Source organism: Ceratina calcarata, unplaced genomic scaffold (assembly GCF_001652005.2).
Source record: "Ceratina calcarata isolate Rehan_Ccalc_2016 unplaced genomic scaffold, ASM165200v1 scaffold97.2, whole genome shotgun sequence".
Classification (NCBI taxonomy): Eukaryota; Metazoa; Arthropoda; class Insecta; order Hymenoptera; family Apidae; genus Ceratina; species Ceratina calcarata.
In genome coordinates, this window is record NW_017181113.1 from 1,119,554 (window position 1) to 1,135,398 (window position 15,845).

Below are 15,845 nucleotides of genomic sequence, written 5' to 3' on the forward strand. Positions count from 1 at the left end.
TCGAAATTATGAGTATTTTATGACTGAATTCGATGAAAATAATTCGCGAATTTCGCAAAGTTTAAAGACGATTTCACCGTCGAGCTTCCTACGATGTTTAAAACTAGGAAGAATTCCAGAACAATGGGGTTTGATGTTAATAAAAGAACAGGGGTACCAATTAGAGTTTACTGCGGAATGAAGAAAAGGGAAGAAACGCACAGGGACGAATTCGCGAACGCGATAAGTGACCAGCGCGCGGCTCGCCCTCGACGATAATTTTCACCGCGAGCTCGTAGGAAACTCGTTCACCGTGCAGGCTCCTTGGACCGCGAGACAGCTCGAGTATCCGTAGCCCGATTTCACGCGGGAACAATGCCGCGGCCACTTTCTTCATCTCCTGGCCCTCTCTCTCTCTCTCTCTCGCGTTCTCTATTAAGTCGGCTCCGTGAAAACGCGCAGACTAATTCCTCGTCTCGCCCCGCGCCGCGGCGACGTCGGTGAAGAGTCCACGGCGGAGTGGCCCGCGACCGGGGAGGGTTACGAGTCAGAGGCCTGAAGAGGCACCCGTACAAAGAGCAGAAGAGTGTGCAACAATTATAAACACCGTGGCAATTACGGTGGCCTGGGTGCGTGCACTTTCTTCCAGGTCTTTCCCGTTTTATATCCTCTCTCCCTCCGGCCGTCTATCTGTCTCTCTCCCACCCCCAACACTTCCCTACGGCTCTCTCATCCCTTCTGAGTGAATTGCGCGCTACCCGCGGAAGAAACCTGGCTGCCTCTTCATCGTTACCACCGCCACGGCACCGGATGAGCCACCCCAGGCTGCTTTCACTATACCACCTTTTACTCGCTTGTAATTGAGCTGGAATCATACAACGATGAGGAGGAACTCGGGTAGAACTGAGTGGCTACTTGGACGCGTCACGTGTGGGAGATCTCGAGATGCTTTCCATTCTCAATTGCCACCGCCGCGATTTACTGAAAAAGAATATCGAGTGGCGCACGCGAAACGACGTCCGCGTAATAACTGCATATAAAAGTTATAAAAAAAAAAAAAATTTATCTGGGAAGGTGCGAGTAATAAACCACGCGTATCTCATTTTCCTGGACGATTATATAAAACTGAATTAACCTCACCGCTCCGCCTCGCCTCGCGGCAGTTTTTAGTGCCGAGTATATCCGCGTTTTTATATTTGCACTGCAAGACGTTCGTGTTATAAATTATTCTGCGCGATGTAACACGAGATTCATGGGATGATTGCGTAGATTCGTTCACGGTTCTGTGTATTTGTGGATAGTTATCCGAAATGTATTGTCAATTATTTTTCAATGCGATCCATTATTTTTCCTCTGCACGTCCACGTTCGGACTGACATACGTCGCCGGATAGAGACGGATCGCCGGATGGGAATAATCGCGATCTGGATTGCCGTGGAAGTTAATGGACGAGCTTGGGGAAAACAGAAATGTGCGACTTCAAAACAAATCGACACTTGATTGTCCTGGGGTTTTCAGAGCAAAAAGTATTGACGTTCACCGATCAAAATTTCAATGGGACGTTGCATTGTTTTCTTGCTGCGAATTGACATCAATAGATATCTTGATTTTTTCATATTTTCGTCCATTATAGTTCTCTGGAAATCCGAACTCTGAGTTCAAATAATTTTCTTTAAGGGCTTTTGAAGTTGGAAGTTTTGAGTGGGAACCTTATCGAAAATTTGGCGATAGTCGGAAATGGAAATGCCAAGGGAGAAACGTTTAATGCTATCCTTCTTTGCCGTCTCGCGTTACGTAGGAAAACATCGCGTTAATACGGTCTCCTCTTTTTCCGGCTCCATCTTCCGCCTTCATCTCGTTTCCTTCCCACCCCGTCACGGAGGAAAGATCCGAGCCGTATTTCTCATATTTTATTCCTACCAGCTCGCCGCTTTTTATTGCGGTTCGAGCCAGACTGCGCGCACCGCAGTTTCAGCCGTGCTTGCAAACCTTTGAGGAGTCTCGGTGAATAATAATAAAAAAAAAAAGAACAGATTTCCAAAGATCACGAAGAGAACGGAGTGCAAAAGAAAGGCGCAGATCGTGGTTGGAAATAATGACGAACAAGCACATTTCCTTGTTTTTTACCCTGCTCCCTCATGTTTCTTCCACCTCTGATCCTGTTTTTCTCCGTTATAGGAAACTGGATCGCGCGGAACACTGGTAAGGGTGCGCGAAAGAGACCCGCAGCTCCTCGTCGCTGTTATTTCATGCAAACGTTGATTCGAAATTTTTTTGCTCCCACCTCGTAAACGCTTATCACTGATGTGGGTGTCATATTTCTTTCGACTTCTCCCAAGAACTTTTATAATACGATATGGGAAAGTTTGCGAACGTACTTACGTTACATGTATACCGGTGCGCCTCCCCTTAGAACTCCAAAGGGAAAAATAACAGCGAGGGCAAATAAAAGGTTGAAAACGAAACCAGAGGGAATAAAGAAACGAGAGAAACGTCTAACAATCTTTTCTTGTTTCGCCGTTTACGGAGTCATAATAGAAAAATGTTATTCCCCACGCTCGCTTTAATTAGTTTAACGTTAACCGGGTGAATCATTTTATAGAAACTCCGTCGGGTAACTCGTTCGAAGTGGCGTGAAACGAAAAGGAAGCGTATTATAGCATACTTCGATATATCGATTAATTATAGAATCTCGAGTTACGCGAACGGTCTATTAGCAAAGCTATTACTGCGCGCCGATTTTCTTTGGTAAAGCTCGAAGAAGCTAATGGAGACTGTCGGCCTGAAAATACAATTTTCAGACAATCTGGTTTCCTAACGGACGGACGGCAATCAAGCACCACTTAAGCCCTCGCCGTCCGTTTTACGACCCCGCAACAAGTACACCGGAGACAGGAAAATTAACCGGCCTCTGAAAACGTCCGCAACTACACGTTTATGATTTATTTATCCATACGCGGCCAGCTAACTAAACTTTTCAACGCTTCTGTTAAACGTAGATGAAAATGCAACAAGCTGCCAACTTTTGCAACGTATCATCCTTCGCAGACATATATATTTCTCAAATTCATCAATTTATACGTGTGTCTATTTTTTAAATTAAATATTGACAATTTCCATACATATTTTATCGAACGTTTGTTTCGAAGCGACGCGGGTTTATCGGGCCGGAGAGATTTATTGGCGTGTACATATCTGACGGACGTGTTCTGAACAAGAGCAATAGCAGCCGAGACCGGTACATGGCTTTCATCAATGAAATCAAGTTAGTAGTATCTAGAGAGGTTTCCGGAGAGACAGGAAGGTGTAATGAGAGTAGTTTAGTGCTTAATCGGGGTTTCTCGAGCTGCTTCTCGAACTACTCCAATTAACTTCGCGCCAAGCCCGATTGCCGGTAGATTCAAGGGTAAATCCGCATGATATTGATTAAATTTAGAATGGGCTACGAAGGAACTGCGCGAAAGTTTTCTTTAATACGGGCGGGTATCCGAAGTGTCGTTGGGATAATTAATCAGCGCAGCGTCAGCCAACGGGAAACTTTCGGCTGATCCAATGTGGAGTGCGCGGTTCAAACCCGGGGCATCGATGGGCGGGAGTAGATTAATTTAGTCAACCGGAATTCAACGTATAAAAGAAAAATTCATAACTCGCGAACTGAAAATGGAAGTTCGAGGTAACTTCGATATCACGTACGCAATTTATCAGATCACTTATTTTACTTGTTTTACGTCTTACACTATTATTAAAGGAATCGGTTTTCTTTCAAAGTAGATAATTTGTTTCTAATTGATGCTATTAAGAAAAGTAACTTTCCTTAAAGGAAGATAAAAATATATACAGGGTGTCTCAGTATTAATGGTACGACTGTGGAGGGGCTGTACTTGAAGAAATATGTCGAAAATATTTTTGTTTTCGAGGAATTCGGGTTTGAGTTTCTTCTGAGGACGCATGTACTCCACCATAAGATTGTGCACTTGACTATGTCGTTGAAAAGGCACAAACCATTATTTACTTTATCCATTTATGTAGAATCTCTTGATTTTTATATTAAATTAAAAATCTATTCTGAAGACAATCCAAGTCTTCCACAATTAAAATCGAGGATCACTTTGGCTTTCAGAGAACTAAGAACTATATGCTTTATTACTACTGAGAAATCTACGACATATGGTTTGTATCAAGATCTGTTTAACCACGACATAGTCAAGTGCATACTCGAAGGAAAAGTCGATTTTCTCGAAAGCAAAGCTCCAAAAAAAAGATTTATTCCACATTCCAACTTATTTTCTCATGCACAGTTATTCCCTCTATAGTTGCACCATCAATACTGAGACAAGCTGTACAATTCTCCTATCTACAGTGTTATTAGCATTTTAATCTTGCTTATTAACATCCTTCATTTATTTTCCCTAACTAATTCTTAGTTTTGTCGGGTCTAAAGTATAAGAATTTTCCTAATGAAGGTTCTGCCAGTATTACCGTCGCACGTAAGTAGGCAGCTCGTCGCATTCTAACTTGTAGCTACCGAAAGGTTTGTTGTTGTGAATATTGTTTACTGCCATGTGCGCGTACACGCGAGGGTTTCGTGCTCCGGGCACGTATCGCCCGTATCGGGACAGGACGAGGGCTAAAACAGGATTGGGCGGTGGATGTAGCGCGCTGTTGTAACTATCATCATTCAGAGCCCTGCTCAGGAAGTGATCGAGGGCTTTGATGGCCGTCGTTATGTCTTGCGAATTACGATGGGGATTCGTTGTCTGAGCCTTCCCACGATGGGGCAATCCTGCATGATCCGAATCGTTCGTTAGGTATTCATCGTGCTCTTCCACAACTTGATACGAGGACGATCGTTGCGGAACGTGGGGCTGATATTCGACCTCTTGGTTCGCTTGCAGCTTCGCTCTGATACTCGACCTCGATGATTTAGCCGGTTTCACTATCGCTGTTGTTCCGGAACGCTGCACTTCCGCCAATCTTAAAATGCAAATACCCAACACATTCTTGTGCGATTCGCGACTTCGTGTTCGCGACTTAATCAACGAACTTCGGAGTTCAACAAGATGAATGTGATAATTCACTTTTTCGTTAGAACGTTTCAAAGTTAGTTATTGGTAAGACGGGAAAAACTAAGTTATAGTGACACGAACGGATTCGTTCTGTACGTCAACGTTCACAACTTCATCTTCACAGTTTAATCATCTAACTTAAATAAAGGTGCTTTTCAAATAAAAGTTGTTTTCCTTCTAACTTCGATATTTAATGAGTTACATATGATTATTTAGCATTTTATTGATGTTGACAAAATCCGACCATCCCAGCGTCGAAATGGCGAACTTTTGACAAAAAATTTCGTTTTTCCTCAATAACTCCTAAACCGTTGAATCTACGGGAAAATTGCATAAGACCTTTCTTGTAGAGGACGACGAAATCTACAATTTCTGTATAAAAATTTTTCGCTAGCATTAATAGTTTACGAGTTATTGATGAAAAACGAAAATTTGGAAGAAATTGAAGGGGTACCCCTTGGAAAAATCTCGGAAAAATCGAAAATTTTTTTTTATTGTTTATTATTAGCAATGTTCTTCCGACGTCTGATTTCTTTTTAAAAAATGCGTTTCTAAAGTGCATAAACTTTTGGGATTGACTGTATAGCCAATACATCCTTAACCACTGAACTTCGAAGAAATGCTTAACAAGAAAACTGCGATAAGCACTTTTTCATTAGTACCTACGTTCGAGAATTATAGAAGGAGAAAACTGAATTCTAGTAGCAGGAAAATATGAGACTGAATTCATACCGTTGTTTATCCACGACAGGTATGATCGTTTGGTCTTTGACGGGCAACTCAAGATTGACTAACAATGGTCTCAGGTACGAGTATCCTCCCTGGACTTGTCCTTCCGTGAAGCTTTTACCTGACGCTCCAACTTTCCTTAAGCCATTGTCCGATGCTTCGGCGATGAAAAGAGTGCGAGGAAGTTTTGGAGAGACATTATTTGTAGCCGGAAGATAATCGAGAGACGGCGGTTGTAAACTTGTCAACGGTTTACTAACTCGGGGTAGCTCTGTTGCGAAAATACCACTGGTCAAGCAGACAAACGTTGCCTGAATTAAACGATTATAGCGTTACTCCTTGGCTGACACTAACTTAACGATTATTAATAACACAAATAAAAACGATGAATAAGAATAGAATTTTACCAAGTAAAAGGTAGCATCGGCTGACATTCTGAAAGGTTTTAAGGGAACTAAAACGTCACCGTGCACTTTGCGTCCTTTTTATATCGTATAGAAGTAACAGCTCTAAGAGCGAAGTCTTGTCGGTCGCAGGAAACGTGTACAGCGTGCAAGTACGTATCTATTTACATATGTATCTGCCGAAACATTTCTCTACTTTCTCTTTCTTTTTACTATTACGAAATCTTTAATTGCCGTCCGTTAAAATTCCACGCAGCATGTCGTTAATTGCGGGGTCACTGCCTTGGCACATTTTACTATTAACGAATTACTTCCTCTCCTAAATTACCACTTTCAAAAATTGTATTCGCAAATTGACAGATCAAATTGTATAAAATCTATATAAATACGTATTTGCTATTTATATAAGTACAGACATATATTTTATATACTTTCTTTCAATCTTCATTTTAATTTATATAATCTTCGTTCGAAAAAGGTGTAGAATAAAAGTCTCACAAATATCTTCTGATCGTATTTAAAGGACATATTTATTTCTCATTTTTTAAACACTTTGAAGCTCCTAACAATGTTATATTATTAAAAATTTGTTTATTTTAAACAAAATGTAACATATGGTACTAATACAAAGTTCAGAATTTAATTAAATAAAATGTATTTACTAGGATTAATAAATCAGTTCTATAAATATGATTTTTTTTCAATTAAAAAATTTAAAATCTCGTATGGACTGGTGTAGAGGGTGTCGGTCGCTAATCGAAGTTCCTCGGGACAGATAGTTACTGTATCGATAAACGCCTCGTCAGAGAGGGTGCGTGTTCTTGATCACCCACCCGCTAACGTCTATCGGTCAGTAATATAGGTGCCGTGTCTGAATGGTAAGAAAACCAAAACCAACGCACAAACTATCATACATATACCATTATTTATTAGTTAACTATTTACACTATATACAGTCTCGGCTACAGGCGGATCATTATATTTTAGCTAATAAATCGCTAGGTTTTATCCTAGCTCTGAAATATTTCAAATATCATACAGTCAGATAACGTAATATTTTATTTTCGAGATTAGTTTTAATTCCAAGCCTGTCTTCGCACTCGAGATCTAAGGGAATCTTTAAATTGAAAAAATAAGTACATCATTCGGCAGCTACTAGTCATTTCCAGTGCGTACGTCCCAAAAAACCCACGATGTGCCCAACGCTGATTCAAAATTCAAATCTTTTTGAGCGGAGAGAAACTAAAAGAGGCAATCTCGCTAGATCCTGTAACTCGACCAGAGATATTAAGCGGCCACATGAATAGACATGATGGTGCCATCTAATAGTGAAAACTGGGGACTAATCTGCTATTCTCAAAACAAAGAATGTAATTTTTCCAATCCTGAACCAAATTATCAAACATCTAAGAATTTGATCTCATTTATATTCGAATATAAACACTGGAACATTGTAGAAGTTGATGAATTAAAGCATGTAGATTATGGACACCCAAGGACCGCACGAGAGGGGGACGGTATTTTAATTTTCTATTGGAAACGTGCCCAAATATATTTCCCGCCAAATTGTACACGCGTGGTGTTCCATGGTTAAATGCGGCTTCTGCATTGTTATTTATTTGAATAAAGCTCACTTTGTTGAACAATTTTTAAAATGGACGTCGGAGATACGCAGACCACTGGATCTCGTGTAATCGATGAAGTTGGAGTTAAATGTCAAAAGTTATTTCAAGATTTCTTAGAAGAGTAAGTACTTCAGTTTTAATCAAAGAATTGTTAGTTAAACAATTTGATAATATTTCGTTTATTAGATTCAAAGAGGATGGCGTTGTGAAGTATCTCGAACCAGCTAAAGAGCTTGTTAGTCCAGAGCACTGCACGTTAGAAGTCACATTCGACGATGTGGACGAATATAATCAAGTGCTTTCTACAACTATTGTTGAGGAATACTACAGGTAAATTCTGCTCATCTCCCAATTCTTAATTCTATTATTATTTATACTTAATACATTTCTGTTTCTCAGAGTCTATCCTTACCTATGCCAGGCGGTTTGTAATTATGTTAAGGACGTAGCAGAATTAAGGAAGGAGAAAGAATGTTATGTCAGCTTTGTGGAAGTGCCAACGAGGCAGAAACTGAGGGAATTGAATTCCTCAAAACTGGGAACGTTGATACGTATATCCGGACAAGTAATAAGAACTCATCCTGTTCATCCAGAACTTATATTGGGAACGTTCCTTTGCATGGACTGTAATGGCGTTATAAAAAATGTAGAACAGCAATTTAAGGTACAGCATAATCATTCTTGCTGATAGAATGAATGTACTTGTTATAATATAATTGATATAACTGTTTGCAGTTTACAAATCCAACTATTTGTCATAATCCAGTATGCAGTAACAGAAGAAATTTCATGCTGGATGTAGATAACTCAGTATTTGTAGATTTCCAAAAGATCAAGATACAGGAAACACAAGAAGAACTTCCGAGGGGATGTATTCCACGTTCGCTTGAAATTATTTTAAGAGCTGAAGCAGTGGAAACCATCCAAGCTGGTGACAGGTATTTTAATAAAAACGAAGCTACAATTCTTTTAAGCGATGTTTAGCAAAACTTAATTATACTTTCTAGATTTGATTTTACGGGTACTATGATAGTGGTACCCGATGTAGCAGTCCTTTCGTTCCCCGGCGTGAAAGCCGATCCTAAATCAAGGCGTAAGAGGAATATGGATCAAGGGGAAGGTGTGACAGGATTGAAATCATTGGGAACACGCGAATTGACGTACAAGACTGCATTTCTAGCTTGTAGTGTCACCCCGACGAGCTTCAGGGTATTACTAATTAATCGCCAAGTAAACCACTCGCACGTAAACACAAATTTTATGCGATTAATGTATTTGTAGTTTGGTGGGACAGAAGCGAACATGGAAGAGATTTCTCAAGAAATGATGAAGAAACGTATGACCGAAGCAGAATGGAATCGTATATACGAGATGAGTCGTGATAAAAATCTTTATCAGAATCTTGTCAATAGTTTGTTCTCCTCGATACATGGTAACGATGAAGTGAAAAAGGGAATTATCTTAATGTTGTTTGGCGGTGTTGGGAAGACGACGGAAGAAGGTACCTCGCTCCGAGGGGACATAAATTGTTGTATCGTCGGCGATCCAAGTACAGCGAAATCTCAGATTTTGAAGATCGTTGCTCAAATCACACCGAGAGCAATTTACACGTCGGGGAAAGCATCTTCCGCGGCTGGTTTGACCGCAGCTGTAATCAGAGATGAGGAGTCGCCTGATTTCGTCATCGAAGCCGGTGCTTTGATGCTCGCTGATCAAGGCATCTGCTGTATCGATGAATTTGATAAAATGGATCTGAGAGATCAAGTCGCTATACACGAAGCTATGGAACAGCAGACAATTTCAATAGCTAAGGTCTGTTAATACGAGCATATATGTATTTCTTAATACTATGCGTTATTACTAGAGAAATGAATTTGTAGGCCGGAGTGAGAGCAACTTTAAATGCCCGCACATCGATATTGGCAGCGGCGAATCCTGTCGGCGGGCGATACGATAGGAAGAAGTCCTTACAACAAAATGTTCAGCTCACGGCTCCCATTATGTCCAGATTCGATTTGTTCTTTATTATAATTGACGAGTGTAACGAAATTATTGACAATGCGATAGCTAAAAGAATTATCGATATACACTGCGATAATTGGCAGGATTTTGAGACAGTATACTCGCATTCGGAGATCGTCAGATACATCAATTTCGCCAAACACTTCAAGCCTGTGTTGAGCCAGGTATTATTACGCTCATAGCCGAAGTTGTTGATTGAATTATATTAAGTTACGTCAACTTTGCAGGAAGCGATGGAATTTCTAATTGATAGTTACACGACACTTAGGCAGAGATCGAGCAGTTCCGGCAGGTGGAGAGTTACTGTCAGACAGTTAGAAAGTCTCATTAGATTGTCCGAGGCGATGGCCAAATTAGAATGTTTGGATGAAGTTACTGTGAGACATGTTAAGGAAGCGAAACGCTTATTAAGTAAGAGTATCGTTACCGTAGAACAACCAGACATAGATTTAGAGGAAGGCGAGGATGGGAACTTGGATGTTAGTATGTCGGATGAAGCTCCTCCTCTTATGGCTGCACTCAACGCGATAGGACGGGATGAGGATACTCCACAACGTAATTTCTTTTTATTTTATACGTCTAACTATTTCGTAGAATTGTAATAAATACATTTTTATATGAAATTTGCAGCACAAGAAGTACAGAAGAAGAAGTTAACGATGTCTTTTGAAGAGTATAAGAACTTATCTAACATGTTAGTGTTGTATATGAGGAATGAAGAGGCACGCGCTGAGTCTGATCCATCGGGTACATTGCTTTTCCCTTCATATTTTATTGATATTTAAATTAACTACATTTTCATAACTATATTTCTTATTTTATAGATGATGCAAAGAGCGGGTTGAGAAAGTCTGAACTGGTAGCCTGGTATCTTGACCAAGTACAGGATCAGATTGATTCCGAAGAAGAATTGTTGGAAAGGAAAAACTTTATTGAAAAGATTATCGACAGATTAACATATCATGTTCGTATCAAACCAACAATTTAAAAAATGATTTGTGTGTTATTATCAATGCTTTACGTTTAATTTTATTAATTTTCAGGATCAGATCATTATACCTTTAACTGTTACAAGCCTGAAGAGCAAAGGTAAAGATGAAGAGGACGATCCCTTGCTTGTGGTACATCCGAATTACGTCCTCGATATCTAAACGTCTTATAAAATAATTTGTAGTATTACTATATGTAACTAACTCGAAGTGAAATGATTGTAATCATATTTTTTACATTTTTTAAATTAAAAATATATTTATATTAATAAACCGATTTATTTATTTACGTACCCATTTAATTGTATGAGTTTATCGTTCATTATCAACGTACTGGCTAATCATGATAATTAAACAGATTACTGTGTTAATTGCACTGTATTCCACTGCCCTTTCAAATCATAATTTATTTAGCAAGTAATCTAGTTTCAACTCGAACGTAAAAGAAAGTAACAACAAAAATCGCACGTTGCTTTTCATTGTAAGATAAAATACGCTGGCTTGAACAACTTAAGCCATTGATATTTGCGAATCCTTATCACTAAGAAGTGTTACGTTTAGTGGGGGAATTGGCGCACTAGTTAATGAATTTATTTGCAAGAGCGAGGTGTAGTCTTTCAGTTAGATAGTTGATTGTGGTACAGTTATGAAAGAACGACTGGAAGGACCTACGCATCATGTAAGTTATCAGATTTTTGTTTAAATTATATAATTGCCCTACATTACGTTCTATAAAAATACCTGCTCAATTCCTCTGCGGAGATATGGAAATTCAATTAACGATTTCTTTAATCAAACATTTAATTAACTTGTTGCATATTTATAACTCAGGGATATTCCCGGCCGGTTTTCGTTGGAAACTTTGCTATGTTGCAAGAGTTTCTGCTGGAGAAGGAAAGTTTTTTCTGGAGCGGATTGCGCTTATTTGAGTTCCTATTACGTGGTTTCAGTCAAGTGAGTTATAAGTTCGGCATTATTTGTTTTCGTTTTATACAAATCATACAAATTTTTAGGTAGTATGTGCAAATAATCCAATCAGCGGGCTATTAATAGTGATCTCCTTAGCGTGTACTGCGCCCGTTACGTTACTATTCACATCAATTACTGGTACTCTGGGTCTTTTATTATCAGTGGTACGTAAGATTCCATTGTACCAAATTTTTTGAAATTAGTTTTTTAATTTAAATTTTATTCTAAAATTCTCGAATTTTGTATTACTGTTATATAATATATTTATGACCTGATTCAACAGACAATGCCTTAGTAATTATCCACACGTGAATTCTTCACGCAAATAAGAAATAATTGTAGGTATTTTAATGCTCAAGGCTTCAAGAATATATGTGCTAATTTCAAGCTCCGATCATATTAGCATGTATAATCATAGATAAAGATAATAATAATAAGGGAAAATAAGATAAATTAGTAATAGTTCATGTTTGAAAATATCAACAATAAATAAGTTCATTTTTTTTTTAAAACAAGGTCTTGGTTTTCGTCTCTGACCTCCGTTGAATGTAGAATCGTCATGATTTCGGAAACACATAGTCTATCAGAAAATTAAATAAGAATCATATATTTAATTCGCAGTTATTACGAGATTCGCAGGACCTTATTGCAAATGGTTTAACAACGTTCAATCCAGTATTACTCGGCGCTGTATCGTGCACATTAATACCGACGATCTATGGACCGTACGATACGTTCAGCATACTTTGCTTATTACTAGCAACTATATTCTGGCAAGTTTTAATCAATTAATTAATGACCTAATATAAAAGCTCAACCTTTATCGGAAAATGAGAATGAAATGAAATTAGATTATCGCAGAATCCTGTCGTACTTTCCTGACCCGACCTACATTCGTATAAAGCAGTTCGTCCAAACCTTGAGTTATATTTTTAATCATAATTACAGTATTTACTAAAACAAGAATCATAATTCGATCTCTAGAATTCCTTTTTTCTCCTATCTATCTATTTCCTTATCTTATCTCTTTAAGTTAATAATACAAAATTTTTTAATTGCGACGTGTTCTTTGAAAATTTTAATTAGTTCATTATTTATACTCGCAGCGCTTACGTGACCCGGTCTCTGGAAAACAATAAGTTGCCATACATAGCGTGGCCGTTTAATCTGTCTGAACTTATGTTGATCTTGCTACTTTATACCCAAGACAATGGATTTGATACGACAGAGAAGCCGCAACCACTTATGAGAATGGTAATAGGATTTCGCCCTTTGCGAACATTAATACCGTTGCGGCGTGACGTCTTTTAATAGAAATTCAAGGCAGCATTGCGCAATGATTCCCTCACATGATTCGTATGCTAACATTTGATAAAAATGTCGTAAAGATACGGCTTGATAATATATGATATGTATAAGATACGGCTTGATAATATACATATGATATGTATAAGATACGGCTATATAATATACATTTGAATGCGATGCTGCTGTAAAATGTTATACGTTAACATTACTAACTTACAATGAGACGCTTTAATTCTCATGGTAATTGCTTGAACTAAACTAAAAACGTTTTGACGATTCTGCAGCTGTTTCCCTTTAATCAAACAAAATTTCATTCAAACGGGTTCATGTATTTATCTCAAACGCTTATTTATTCGGTGCAGATCAAAGGCGTTCTTTTTGCTTCGTTTCACACAGCTTTGGCTCGGATCATCCTAAGACCTCAACGATTCCGATTGAGTCATGCATCATCCAAAACATTTTTCCTTTCGCTTATTTCCTGTGATATTATTCAATTTACATTATCTATTCAATAAACTTGTTCGTTTTGGAACTGACGATTTTCCAATAAGGCCAGTCTCCTTTTGGACTTTTCATAGAGTCGCGGGTATCAGTGGTTGAACTGTACCAGTTTTTAGCACAGGGTTACGTGCACTCGGAACAAAGATATCGCGATCGTATACGTGCACGCGTTATGTGTGTCGCCGGCATATACGCGATCAGTTGTTTATATAGTGCATTCTCATTGTTTTCAGCACAATGCAACAAGTGATGCGACGACAGCCGATGTCAGTATCATCGGGGGAAATGCGACGGGGGTGCACGTTAACTGGGGAATGGTAAACTTTCTATTCGCGTTCCACTTTTCACTATTCGATCATTCCGTCATTCCGCTGAAAATGTTTCACCTCTCCCAGAATATTCCCAATTCCCTTCCGCATACTTTTTCGTCAGCATGTATTTTCATAATTAGCAATTAGTTACATTTCTCTCCAATTGGCAATTGATAAAAAAAAAAGATACGTTTGTTCGATTAAGGAGAAATTGTTTTCAGATGTTCCGCGCTGTTATAATGTCCGCCTCGCAGCTGATGGCGATCGAAAACGCGGTTACCGGTTCCGTCATCTATTTGGCTATTCTACTTTTCTCCCCGGTAACGGCTGGTTTCGCTCTTTTCGGGGCGATCATCGGTTCATTGGCAGGTATTATGCCGGCTCTGTGCAGCGAAGCTCGAATTTATCGAGCGTAACCCGCAACATGTACTACACACCTCGAAAGCGTTTTTCAATGCTTCTTTCGCTTTGTGTTTCCAGGTTTAATGCTCGGGGTAGAGTTAGCTTCAATTTATTCTGGTTTCTGGGGTTACAACGCTTTCCTCACCGGTGGTGTATTAGGCGGAAACTTTTTCGTCCTCACTGGACAAACAGTCGTCGCTACGATCATGGCAGTTGTCTACACCGTGATCGTACAATACTGTATACACTTCTTCTTCAAGAATGTAATTAATCATAGTCGATTATTTCTCATTCTTGATAAGATTCTCTTGGAAATGGAAATATGTAAATGACTTTACAGCTGAAATTGCCAGTACTCGGTCTGCCTTTCACCATAGTGGTTTCTCTGTTCGTGAACTTAAGAAAACCGGACGATAAATCTTTTCCTAAACCAGCGTCTCCGTCCTATCCGGAGAAAAACCGCGCGGACTATAAGGCCAGTCGACTTCTCCGGCGAGTATGTACTCCCATTAGTTCTATTTACCTTTCGTCTAATTGTAAATTGTGCTGATAATATCTATGTGTTTTGGACATTTTTGCAAACATATTTTATGGATGTAATTTAAGTGGGTATTGTTGAAATAATTGAAGCTCGTATTATCTCTAACTGAAAGTGCTAATCACGGACTGGGTCGTTCTATTAACAAACTCTAACAAACGCCATTCTCCGGTTTCACAATTTGCTCAGCTCTCGTAACGACACGAGCACTCAGTGAGTCTTTCGCTTCTCTCTCTTTTTTTTCTATTTTACTCAAAACGAACGCTGCTTCAAAGAAATACACACAGGTGCTGGTACAAAAAGAGCGCATATACGTGTGTGTATGTACGCTTTGTTTTCGTGTACACAGAGTCGATAATTAACCTGCTTTTTAATATAATTCAAAATTACTTCATTGTTTTTATAGATCTCCGATCGAGATGACAATGATGACGATTTTAAAGATCGAAAGCAAAAGACGGTGGTTAATGTTTAAATAATACAATTGAAGTCACGTTGAAAATCCTTATTTTCTACTAGTGCCGCTCTGTTTTCCTTTTCTTCGAAGATGAAAGGCGAGCATTCGAAATAAGTGATCCGTGCATATATACATGCTCGTATGTACATACATATGTACGTATGTGCAGGGCTCGGAGAGAATCAATTGGGATGAGATTTCACACGGTTTTTGAACACGGTCCTTTGTCAGCCGACAGGAAAAGAGAAATGCCTGCATGGTATCTAGAAGAGATGGTTGTACCTATACAGTGATTCTTTTCATAGCACAGAAAGCGCCATTCCAGAAATGCTGTCAATCTTTCTTCCCCCTTTGCGATTTTCAATAATCATTGTAGCGCCGAAGGCGTTGTCCATTTCCTTACCCTCTTTCTCTTCTGACGTTTAATAACACTGTTGAACACAATAAAATTTCTGCAATATCCATTCACGTGATTCTTATAGAACTTCTCATGCCAAACACGAATCTGGAAACAGAATTGCTCTGTCGCGTACCGTTTTCGAAAA

General features: G+C 39.0%; 3 protein-coding genes and 1 long non-coding RNA gene across 4 annotated transcripts; 3 read left to right on the plus strand and 1 right to left on the minus strand.

The window, feature by feature from the left end:
- Positions 1 to 2,469: 2,469 nt before the first annotated feature.
- Positions 2,470 to 6,464, minus strand: LOC108631813 (uncharacterized). The gene is made up of 3 exons (XM_026819199.1): positions 6,182 to 6,464; positions 5,778 to 6,085; positions 2,470 to 4,953 (listed from the first exon to the last, which is right to left on the minus strand). The coding sequence occupies exons 1-3, from the start codon at positions 6,206 to 6,208 to the stop codon at positions 4,455 to 4,457; spliced, it is 834 nt and encodes a 277-aa protein (XP_026675000.1). The 5' UTR covers positions 6,209 to 6,464; the 3' UTR covers positions 2,470 to 4,454.
- LOC113465168 (uncharacterized) lies at positions 4,699 to 5,883 on the plus strand. The gene is made up of 3 exons (XR_003390006.1): positions 4,699 to 4,787; positions 4,875 to 5,193; positions 5,797 to 5,883. It is a non-coding gene; the product is annotated as an uncharacterized LOC113465168 (long non-coding RNA).
- A 784-nt stretch (positions 6,465 to 7,248) lies between the features above and the next one.
- Positions 7,249 to 11,029, plus strand: Mcm6 (minichromosome maintenance 6). The gene is made up of 11 exons (XM_018036006.2): positions 7,249 to 7,924; positions 7,990 to 8,133; positions 8,203 to 8,467; positions 8,539 to 8,741; positions 8,811 to 9,012; positions 9,085 to 9,615; positions 9,684 to 9,989; positions 10,053 to 10,380; positions 10,456 to 10,572; positions 10,650 to 10,789; positions 10,869 to 11,029. The coding sequence occupies exons 1-11, from the start codon at positions 7,833 to 7,835 to the stop codon at positions 10,974 to 10,976; spliced, it is 2,436 nt and encodes an 811-aa protein (XP_017891495.1). The 5' UTR covers positions 7,249 to 7,832; the 3' UTR covers positions 10,977 to 11,029.
- A 358-nt stretch (positions 11,030 to 11,387) lies between these two features.
- Positions 11,388 to 15,764, plus strand: LOC108631814 (urea transporter 1). The gene is made up of 10 exons (XM_018035978.2): positions 11,388 to 11,493; positions 11,646 to 11,768; positions 11,828 to 11,947; positions 12,405 to 12,556; positions 12,890 to 13,037; positions 13,826 to 13,909; positions 14,125 to 14,272; positions 14,384 to 14,568; positions 14,646 to 14,801; positions 15,250 to 15,764. Exons 1-10 carry the CDS (start codon positions 11,461 to 11,463, stop codon positions 15,316 to 15,318), a joined length of 1,218 nt encoding a protein of 405 aa, XP_017891467.1. The 5' UTR covers positions 11,388 to 11,460; the 3' UTR covers positions 15,319 to 15,764.
- The last annotated feature ends 81 nt before the right edge of the window (positions 15,765 to 15,845 follow it).